Here is a 12,050-nt window from a genome sequence, read left to right as displayed (position 1 = left end):
CCTCAATCTTCCTCTGGTTGAGGAGCTTCTCAGGTGCAGGGAAAGGATGTGTTCTGCTCCTGGTGCTGCTTTCTTGGTGGTATGAGGTGCCCACTCTCTGGTATCTTCCCATTCCTTTTATCTCTTGAGAGTTAAAAGGTGGTGCAGGTCACACCCCAGGGAAACGCCCTTTATACTGGATGACCAATGGGACCTGATAAGGGTGTTACAATCCCACCTTAATCCTCTTTAACATGAAATTACAATCACAAAATGGAGGACAACCACAGAATACTGGGAATAATTGCCTAACCAAGTTAATAAACATTTTTGGGGGGACATAATTCAATCTATGACAAGTGGCAATATTAATTTCTGACAAAATAGACTTTAAATTTAAATCCACCACAAAGGATAAAAGACACTATACAATGATCAAAGGGTCAATATGCCAGAAGGACATAACCATAATAAATAGTTACACACCCACTGACAGGGCTCCAAAATACATAAAACAAACTCTAACAGCGCTGAAAAGAGAGACAGACAGCTCCACAGTGATAGTAGGAAACTTCAACACAGCACTTTTGGTCAAGGACAGAACACCGAGAAAGAAGCTCAATACAGACTCAGAAGATCTAAATGTCACAATCAACCAGCTTGACCTCATAGATATATACAGAGCACTCCACCCAACAGCGGCCAAGTATATTTTCTTTTCCAACATAGATGGAACATTCTTCAGAATAGACAACATATTAGGCCATAAAACAAGCTTTAACAGAATCCAAAGCACTGAAATATTACAAAGCATCTTTTCTGACCATAAAGCCATAAAAGTAGAAATCAGTAACAGAAAAAGCAAGGAGAAAAAAAAAAAAATCAAACACATGGACACTGAACAACACCTTACTCAGAAACTACTGGGTTACAGAAGAAATTAAGAATGGAATAAAGAACTTCACAGAATCAAATGAGAATGAAAACACATCCTACCAGAACCTTTGGGACACAGCAAAAGCAGTCCTGAGAGGTCAGTTTATAGCAATAAATGCACAATCCAAAAAGAAATGGACAAAATCAAAGCATTAACCCTATGACTCAAACAGAAAGCGAGCAGCAAAAGAAGACCTCAGGCAGCAGAAGAAAGCAAATAATAAAAACTAGAGCAGAATTAAATAAAATAAAGAACAGAAAAACAACTGAAAGAGTTAATAAGACCAAAAGTTGGTTACTTGAAAAGACCAACAAAATCAATAAATCATTGTCCAAACAGACAAAAGTAAAACAGAAGAAGCAAATAACCCGAATAAGAAATGAGATGGGCGATATCACAACAGACCCAACTGAAATTAAAAGAATCATAAAAGTATACCATGAAAAACTGTACTCTAACAAATTTGAAAACCTGGAGAAAATGGACAAATTTCTAGAAATGCACTACCTACCTAAACTAACACAAGCAGAGGTAGAATAACTAAATAAACCTATAACAAGAGATTGAAAAGGTAATTAAAAAGCCCCCAACAACAACAAAAAAGCCCTAGCCCTGATGGCTTCACTGAAGAATTCTACCAAACTTTCAGAGAAGAGTTACCACCACTGCTACCAAAGGTATTTCAGAGCACAGAAAAGGATGGAATAATCCCCAAACTCATTCTATGAACCCAGCATAATCCTGATACCAAAACCAGGTAGAGGTATCACAAAAAAAGAAAATTACAGATCTATATCCCTCATGAACTTAGATGCAAACATCCTCAACAAAATTCTAGCCAATAGAATTCAACAACACATCAAAAAAATAACTCACCATGACCAAGTGGGATTCATACTAGGTATGCAGGGACAGTTCAACATTACAAAAGCAATTAATGTAATCCATCATAGAAATAAAACAAAAGACAAGAACCACAGGATCTTATGAACTGATGCGGACAAGGCATTTGACAAAGTCCAACACCCATTCATGCTAAAAACTCTCAGCAAAACAGGAATAGAAGGGAAATACCTCAACATAATAAAGGGCATTTATACAAAGCCAACGTCGTCCTAAATGGAGAAAGCCTGACACCATTCCCTTTGAGATCGGGAACCAGACAAGGATGCCCTTTATCACCACTCTTATTCGACATTGTGCTGGAGGTCCTAGCCAGAGCAATTAGGCGAGATAAAGAAATAAAGGGCATCCAGATTGGTAAGGAAGAAGTAGAAGTATCTCTATTTGTAGATGACATGATCTCATACACAGAAAACCCTAAAGAATCCTCCAGAAAACTACTGAAACTAATAGAAGCTTCAGCAGGGTATCAGGATACAAGATAAACATACAAAAATCAGTTGGATTCCTCTACACTAACAAAAAGAACATTGAAGAGGAAATCACCAAACCAATACCATTTACAGTAGTCCCTAAGAAGATAAAATACTTAGAAATAAATCTTACCATAGATGTAAAAGACCTATACGAAGAAAACTCCAAGACACTGCTGCAAGAAACCAAGAGAGACCTACATAAGGGGAAAACCTTACCTTGCTCAGGGATAGGCAGACTTAACATTGTAAAAATGTCTACTCTACCAAAAGCCATAGGCAACGCAATTCCAATCCAAATTCCAACGACATTTTTTAACGAGATGGAGAAACAAATCACCAGCTTCATATGGAAAGAAAAGAGACCCCGGATAAGTAAAGCATTACTGAAAAAGAAGAAGAAAGTGGGAGGCCTCACTCTACCTGATTATAGAACCTATTATACTGCCACAGTAGTCCAAACAGCCTAGTACTGGTACAACAGACACATAGACCAATGGAACAGAATTGAGAATCCAGACATAAATCCATGCACATATGAACAGTTGATATTTGACAAAGGCCCAAAGTCACTTAAATGGAGAAAAGACAGTCTCTTTAACAAATGGTGCTGGCATAGCTGGATATCCATCTGTAAAAAAATGAAACAAGACTGATACCTCACTCCATGCACAAAAACTAACTCAAAATGAATCAAAGACCTAAATACAAAACCCAAAACGATAAAGATCATGGAAGAAAAAACAGCCCTAATACATGGCATAAACAGTATAGAAAACATTACTAACAATACAGAAGAGAAACTAGATAACTGGGAGCTCCTAAAAATCAAACACCTATGCTCATCCAAAGACTTCAGCAAAAGAGTAAAAAGATTACCTACAGAATGGGAAAAAGTTTTTAGCTATGACATTTCCAATCAGCGTCTGATCTCTAAAATCGACATGATACTGCAAAAACTCAACTACAATAAGACAAATAACCGAATTAAAAATGGGCAAAGGATATGAACAGACATGTCACTAAAGAAGACATTCAGGTAGCTAGCAGATACATGAAGAAATGCTCACGATCATTATCAGAGACATGCAAATCAAAACTACAATGAGATTCCATCTCATTCCAACAAGGCGGGCATTAATCCAAAAACCACAAAATAATAAATGTTGGAGAGGATGTGGAGAGACTGGAACACTTACATATGCTGGTGGGAATGTAAAATGGTACAACCACTTTGGAAATCGATTTGGTGCTTCTTTAAAAAGCTAGAAATTAGAACTACCATACGATCCAGCAATCCCACTCCTTGGAATATATCCTAGAGAAATAAGAGCCTTTACATGAACAGATATAGGCACGCCCATGTTCATTCCAGCATTGTTTACAACAGCAAAAAGATGGAAGCAACTCTAAGGTGCCCATCAATGGATGAATGGATAAATAAATTATGGTATATTCACACAATGCAATACTACGTATCAATAAAGAACAATGACGAATCCGTGAAACATTTCATAACATGGAGAAATCTGGAAGGCATTATGCTGAGTGAAATTAGTCAGCTGCAAGAGGATAAATGGTGTATAGACCACTATCATAAGAACTCGAAAAACAGTTTAAACAGAGAAAAAAAATATTCTTTGATGGTTACAAGAGCAGGGAGGTAGGGAAGGAGAGGGGTTTTCACCAATTACACAGTAAAAACCAAAAAACCAAACCCAGTGCCATCAAGTCAATTTCAACTCATAGTGACCCTAAAGGACAGAGTAGAACTGCTCCATAGAGTTTCCAAGGAGCCCCCTGGCAGATTTGAACTGCCAACCCTTTGGTTAGCAGCCGAAGCACTTAACCACTACACCACCAGGGTTTCCAATTACATGGTAGATAAGAACTATTTTAGGTGAAGGGAAAGACAACACACAATACAGGAGAGGTCAGCACAACTGGACTAAACCAAAAGCAAAGAAGTTTCCTGAATAAACTGAACACTTTGAAGACCAGCATAGGAGGGGCGGGCTTTGGGGACCATGGTTTCAGGGGACATCTAAGTCAATCGGCATAATAAAATCTATTAAGAAAACATTCTGCATCCCACTTTGGAGAGTGGCATCTAGGGTCTTAAATGCTAGCAAGCAGCCATCTAAGATGCATTGATTGGTCTCAACCCACCTGGAGCAAAGGAGAATGAAGAACACCAAACACACAAGGTAGTTATGAGCCCAAGAGACGGAAACGGCCACATAAATCCGAGACTACATCAGCCTGAGACCAAAAGAACTAGATGGCACCCAGCTACAACCGATGACTGCCCTAACAGGGAACACAACAGAGAACCCCTGAGGGAGCAGGAGAGCTGTGGTATGCAGACCTCAAATTCTCATAAAAAGACCAGACTTTGGTCTGACTGAAAGTAGAAGGGCCCCAGAGGTCATGGTCCCCAAACCTTCTGTTAGCCCAAGCCAGGAACCACTCCCAGAGCCAACTCTTCAGAGAGGGATTGGACTGGACTATGGGATAGAAAATGATAGTGGGGAAGAGTGAGTTTCTTGGATCAAGTAGATGCATGAGACTATGTGGGGAGCTCCTGTCTGAAGAAGAGAAGGCAGAGGGGGTCAGAAGCTGGCTGAATGGACACGAAAATAGAGAGTGGAGGGAAGGAGTGTGCTATCTCATTAGAGGGAGAACAACTAGGAGTATATATAGTAAGGTGTATATAAGTTTTTGTATGAGAGACTGACTTGGTTTGTGGGCTTTCACTTAATGCACAATAAAAATTAAAAAAAAAATAAAAGAAGTTTACTTACCACCCCCCCTCCAAAACTTTTACAGTTCTCTCCTTAGTTTAACTTTACTTAGATACATAAGCATTGGTCACCCAGGTCTAAACCTGAGGATAAAAGGACTTAAAAAGAATCTTTCGGAAATTAACCTGTACATAAGAAAGAAGCTTTTGTACTGTCTGGTATACAACTATTATCTAGGGTTGTTAAGACAATTTAACGAGGCAAAGCAAGCAGAATGCCTGGTACAGTCTTATATTCTCTTCAGATTAATAAAATGGTGCAAGGGCCACTGAACCATCGAGAAACGCCAAAGCAACCTGTGTGTATATATACTCTGCAAGTCATAACTTTTTAATAAGTTAGAAATCATTCTTCATAATATGTACTGCTCTCAGATTGCCAAAAGGGCCAGATCTAATCTATAAAATTGGACTCATAAAACCAGTCTTACCCCTCTAACACTTGGGGAAAGCAAGACAGGCAAAAAACCTACAAGTCAACCAATCACAAATTCATACCGAAAAAAGGGTAACCACAAGAAACCTACCTGCATTATCTAGGCCAAACCAAACTACACAGCTAAAACTGGATCTAATTCAGAGTAGCAGCAAATTTTAATGTTTATGGAGGCTGCTTGGATTTGATAGTGAGAAAATTCAGTTGAGAGAGGCACTAAAAATTATTCTAAGTACTGGACTTTAACCGGGTCAAGACAGATCATCAATTTTTAAAAGACTAAAAGTTTCCTAGACCCAGCAATAGGATAATGCATAAAAATTCCCAAGAAACATGCTAGCACCTGCCCTCAACTCCAGAAACAGGAAGCAAAGATGTGATCCAATCACATGACACCAAACCACAGTCCATCTGTTCAAAGAAGGCTGCTATTATGTAAGCCCTGACCAAGACAGAACAGCAAAAGGCCTGCAGTTTATCAACATCTGCAGGCAACTTGTGGTTTGAAGAGAAATGGTCTCACATCAAAAGGGCCATCCATAAGTTAATGATATTTTCAAAACTCACCTCATTAGACATGAACATATCTTATGCAATACAATGGTACTCTAAGAATGCCGCTGAATCTGGATAACTGTTTTCAACTAGGCCTAGAACCTTTCAACAGGTTTCTCCCACCTACAGGAGCTGGCATCCCCACAGGAACAAGATTTATCTCCCCCATGATTATTTTCTTCATGTCAATTCCTCATTTAATTTCAACAACAAAATAAATCATCTTAAATTCTAAACTTAACCATGTACCTCAAGGCTTTTCAATTATAACTATACCCCAGTTCAATTAAACTCTACTTATTCAATACCGCCTCACCATCTTCCAAACTACTATAAGTCTACTTTTCTCAATCAATAAGCAATACCAGGTTTTTTTTATTAGCAACAGAAAAAGATAATAACCTTTCCCTTGAGGACTTATAACCAATAATTACTTCCCCTCCGCTACCTTCAAAAACTCACTCTTCCTTCATAAGTTATGTGAGGTTTAAGACCAACTTCACTTAGGGAACTCACTCCACTAACCTTGTTCCTCCCTCACCTCCAAGTCCTTTACGCTTTCAAGTGCCTTACAGGGCACAATATTTGGAATCAGAAAATCAAAGTCCCTGTTTCAGTTCTGCCACTCATTTGTTGTACAAGCCTGAGAAATTCTTCTGATCTCTCCATGTCTGTTTTCCCATCTGTAAACTGAAGGGATACTACCACTTTTACTTTTAGAATGCCTAGCCCTGGTGGGTACCCCATAATGTTATTCTCCTTCACTCATGCCACTTAAGATTACCTTCCTATTTTGTTTCTAGTCACACAGCATAGAATTCTTAGAATTAATAAAAATAATAGTGGTCAATACATCCAAAACCCACATTACAGAATAAAGTACCTAACTCTAAAGAGTAAGTTGCCAGTTAGTCAATAAAAGTTTCCTGCTGCCCTGTAGAGGCTGGAGACACAGGTTATACAGGAAAAAAAACCTAACACTCATCAAATCCCTGTCTCTGCCCATCTGAATTCTAGCCACCCTTCAAAAACAGCTTAAGTCCTAAAGTGTCCAGGAAGCCTTCCGCAATCACTTCAGTCTGTACTAATCATTTTCCTCTTTGAATACTGAAGCCTCTATGGGTGACAGTAAAAATATGTAACAACTGGCATCGCTAGGGTACCAACCAATCAGAACTGCCAACCTTTCTGGTGAGCAGCTGAGCTTTTAACCACTGCCCACCAGGGCTCCACCCCCAAAAGGGGACAAAATTAATTATGCAGTGGAAAGACTGAGCAGTCAGGAGTCAGGGGGAAAAGAGAAATCGCTGGAACTGAGGGTTTGCACTAGTGAAAGGGTGAGATTCTCTGGTCTGATACTCAGAGATGGTTCTAATCATGGGTCTCAAGTATATGCTCTAATGGCTGAATACAAATAGGAAGTCTTGTAAACCCTTCCTGGGGATCACTGAGGAAGATTAGTTTGGCAGCAGCCTGTAGAAAAGACCAGATGAGAGAAACAATGGAAAGCAACTAGATTCGAGGGATAACGGGCAGCTGGCTGCATACAAAGAGGCATACTTAAGAGGCATTAATAAAAAAAAAGAGTTGGGTTTTAGGCATGTTTTCAAAGAAAAAAAAGTTATGAAATGGCAGAAAAGAACCTGCATTCTCAAATGGGATATATATGTAAACATAGTGGTATGAAACTCTGCACTAGGGATAGGAAACCATTTTCCCTAGAGAAATCTATGCTGTAGAAAGCAGAAGCCAGGCAGAGAAATATAAAATTAACAGCCAGCCGATAAAGAACTACAAGTTCTTGAATAAGGAAGGCAATTATAAAGAAAAAAAAGCTTCTGAGCTTAGCTTCTTCCGTATGTACAAAAAGGATGAACTGAAACATCAATATGAGCAATCAGGGCAGGCAGACTAGTTGACGTAGTCTGGGCTTGGAGTAATAAGCATCTGGATCAGCTTTCTATCGTATGCATGCCAATGTATTCTGTAAACTCCTTCAGGGCTTGGGTTGAGCAATGTTCTGTACAGCCAATTAAGTCTAATACTGTTACCTGAATACATGAATATTCTGTCCTACAATAACTGGAAAAGAGTGAATTACGTTATTCAAGTTAATAGTGATGTGGAAATGTCATTTCTGTTTGATGTATAACTATGCTGATTCTACCACAGGTCCACACAATTATCTCCTCTCCCCGAGGCCAGTATCAAAAATCCATTGTTTTTTCTTGTAGTTTCAGTGTGAAGGGACTCAGGAATGTGCTGGCAGTTAGAAAGAAGGCAACCTGGTATTCAAATTTTGAAGCCAAAATCTAAAAGTGAATAATAAAGATCAATCACTATCAGATGACTGAACAAGAAAAATGGGCCGGGTAAGACAGTCTGGCATATATAAGGTGTACAGGCTTTGGAAACAGAGCCCTGGATGCAAAGATGCAAATCCTAACTGTAGCACTTAGTAAATGAGTACTTAACCTCTCGCCTCAGTTTTCTCATCTATAAAACGGGGGCAAATGCCACTAGCCTTGAAGATTTAGTTGTGAGGATTAGCTGAAGTACTTTAGTGTACTTTATGCACCTACATCATAGTAAGCTCTTAAAACACAGTAGCTATTCAGACTAATAATTGACACCCTCAGCCTTGGGTTGAGTCTTTTGTTTTTTATACAGGGTGTCCGATTTCAGAAATAGGAATGTACTTTTACTATATTTCAGTTGCTAAAACTAGGTCCATATTTTAGCTTCTAGTATTGTCATTTGGTTTGTAACACGAAGTTTTTCACCCTGTACTCCATTTGGGTAGATAACCACCTACCCCATCCTGATTGAGTATTTTGGAAAACCAAGCAAGCATTTTCCCTTGAAAACCAGCTATGCAGATGACTGATTCAAACTACTGTCACTGGGGAAAAGAAAGATCACTAGCATTCTTCTTCGAGGAAATAAAAGCTTTTGATAAATTCACAGAGTAATTCTCATTCAAACATTCCAAACCCCGCAGAGTGAGCAAACGTTCCATTTTTTACTATGAAAACAATCCGTAGCCGTCTGGTTACTGGATTCGCTTCAACACTTTCCAGACGCACGAAAGAAGAAACATTCCGCACATCTTCGTCCGCCTCCTTCCACACAAAGCTTCGCAGCTCCCTCGCCAAAGGCACCCCAGGCTGTGGAAGCAGCCTCTCTGAGCAGGACCGGGCCGGGGCCAAAGCTGGGGGCAACCCTAATGACCCGGGGGTCTCAGCCACAGGTAGCCCCCTCTCACCGCCCGGGGAAGCCTGAAGGCTCAGAGCTCACACTCTGCCTGGGAAGCTTCTTTGGACCCCAACCCCGCCCCGGACCCCTGGGGCCTCAGGCACCGACTCGCTTGGGGTGGGGATACCAGGGACAAGGCTTCACAGTTCCCTCGGCGGAGGTCAGCGGAAGGCCCTGCTCTGCTCGCCCGGGCCACCCTCGCACCCTCAGTCCTGGGCCCTCACTCACTCACACCCCAGAGCGCAGCCCCCGGCCTCGGACGGCTCCGCCCGACGCCACCTCTCCGGGGGAGCGCCAAGTGGGGCGGCCTCGGGCTGCCGGGCGTCCACCCGCGCTCGGACACACGCCCCCGTCCAGCCTCCCCACCGCGCCTGCGGTTCCGTGGCGGGGGCCTGGCCGCGCCGGGCCAGGGAGCCCAACACGCGCCCAAGTCCCGGCCCCGGCGCCGCCACCTGCGCCCCCGGCCCGCGCCATGTTTGAGAAAGAGAAGGAGCGAGCCAGAGGCCGGGCCCTGCCTGCGCGCCCGCCAGCCGCCCGCCAACCCGGCCGCGCCGCCACTCACCCGTCGTCCCTGGGACCAGCGTCGCCGCCGCAGCTAGCACGAGGAGGAGCAGCCCGGGACGCGGAGCAGCAGCCGCTGCCTCCATGGTCCCGCCGCCGCCGCCGCCTGTGGCCCGGCCCGGCCCGGCCGCCGCCTCGCCTCAGCAAGCCTCGCCTCGCCCCACCTCCCCTGCCGCCGCCGCCGCTGCCGCCGCCGCCGCCACCGCCGCGGCCTCGCTTCAGCCCTTTGTAACTGCTCCGGAGCCGCGAGTCCATTGGCTGCCAGGCTCCCGCCGGCCCCGCCTCTCCGCCGTCTGCGAACCGCCCAGCGAAACCCAGCCGGGAGCCCCGCCCACGGGCCCAAGTGGCAGCCAATCCCGAGCTGCGGGGCACGGCCGCCGACCACGCCCCCAGCACTCCCCCTGCGCAGGGCGCCCAGACCCCAAGCCCAGCCCGCGCTGCTCCGGGCTCGGAGGCGGCCGGGTGGGGGCAGGGTCTCGCCAGCCCCGGTGCGAGGGCGTCTCTTGTCCCGGATGGGCGAAGGCTGAGAGACGGGTCTGTCTGTGAGTCGTCGGAAAAAGGCTGTGGCCCCTCGACTGTCTTTTAGCTTCCTCTAGACACCAACGACCTGGCACTGACCTCCACCCCAACCCCAACACATTCTGCCCAGATCCGCAGTGTCCTCAGGCTTCAACTCTCCGTCCCCAGGTCCGCGCTTCAACTTTCAACATCTGCCCCCTCAAAACCCTTTCTCGGTGCCCTTCCTTTACGACTCAGTCTCCTGTTTACTCCTGCTCTAGCCCAAGTTCCAGGCTCAGAAAATTCCCAAATCCTAGTCTCAGAGCCCAGCCTCGGACCCAGATCCTGAGCTCAGACACACCCCCCAATAGCCTCCCTCCAGAACTCAGAGAAGACTCAGGCCTTCAAACTATTCGTCTTCCCCGTTCTCCCTTCCTGATCCAGGTTGGAAAGGGAAGCCCCCACCCCACCAAAGGAGGAGGATTCCCCTTCTCAGCACCCGCTCCCACGGGGCGTAGGAGAAGCAGGCATTACCTTGAGCTGTCTGACACGCCCATACAATAATTCTGAGGTGTCACTGAAAACCCAGATAAACTCAACTACGTTTTCATTCTGAATTCCTAATTTACTGTGAGGCGCTCCACCCACCTTCCCGCTGGGACACCGAAATGAGCTCCAGATTTATAATTCTTCCTGTCAGACTGATCCTTTCTTCAGACACAAACACAGCCAAGGAGGCTGTTACATAGAACAGAGAACATTCTTCCGCAGAACCTTTTAAGGAGAAAACAGTTCTATTTTCTGTGTGATTTGAACTTGGAATTAAATAAATGTTGGTTGAAAGACTCATACCCAACCTCAAGTAAACTACTTTAGCGCTATTGGCTGAGCCTTTTACCCACCTATTTAGACTTTTTTTTTCAGTGAGCTGTCAAGTGCGAGGGCTGGGGGCATTGGACTAGAATCTGAGACCTGCTCTAGTCACTCCTGATGAGAACACTTAGCCTTTCTGAGCCTCAGCTTCTTCTTCTATAAATCGGAAATAATATCTGCCTCCCAAGGTTACTGAAAGACTATGATGAGATTTTGGGGTTCCCTTAGCCCCTTTTAAGTTCCATTTCAAAGTACTCCCTTCAGGCCCCTGCCTACTCCCCACCGCCCAGAAAGGTAAAGGCATGGTATTCACTGAGCCGTGGAAACTTCCCGGTGGAGCTCTGGACCACCAGCCACAAGCTCTACTCCTCCTGGCTGCTGGCAGGCAGAGATGCTGCTGTTGGCAGGCTCCAGCCCCAGTCTGCTCTCTCAGTCCTCAATGGAAACTTGGGTAAACCAGGGCCCCGTGACACACAAGGTCTCTGGACTGTCTTTTCGATGCTTTATTCTCAATGTCTTGCATAAAATAAGAGCTCTCAAGAGATATTTATTGTACAAACGAACGAACGATTCGCCTTTGAAAAGTGACTGTTCTCTGAACTTTAGGTTCCTCCTCTGTAAAGTAGAGATAACCGTGCTGTAATGCCTACCCCATTTGTAAATAAAAAGGGATTGAATCATATGTCTTGGATTCCCTAAATGATGCGCTGTGTCTGGAACAGTGTCTGGAACATAGTAAATATTTAGTTAATGCCATTTCCTTTGCATATCCCCCTT

General features: G+C 43.9%; 1 protein-coding gene across 1 annotated transcript in view; it reads right to left on the bottom strand.

Moving 5' to 3' along the window:
* TGFBR1 (transforming growth factor beta receptor 1) overlaps positions 1 to 10,076 on the bottom strand; it is a 63,212-nt gene extending 53,136 nt beyond the window's left edge. The window contains exon 1 of the mRNA XM_049895556.1: positions 9,904 to 10,076. Coding sequence (XP_049751513.1) covers positions 9,904 to 9,988 — 85 coding nt within the window. The 5' untranslated portion in view covers positions 9,989 to 10,076. The remainder of the gene's footprint in view (positions 1 to 9,903) is intronic.
* Between the last annotated feature and the right edge of the window lie 1,974 nt (positions 10,077 to 12,050).

The sequence above is a fragment of the Elephas maximus genome, chromosome 9 (assembly GCF_024166365.1).
Source record: "Elephas maximus indicus isolate mEleMax1 chromosome 9, mEleMax1 primary haplotype, whole genome shotgun sequence".
NCBI lineage: Eukaryota > Metazoa > Chordata > Mammalia > Proboscidea > Elephantidae > Elephas > Elephas maximus.
Note: the sequence above shows the minus strand (reverse complement) of the source record. Positions and strands in the feature narration are given on the sequence as shown.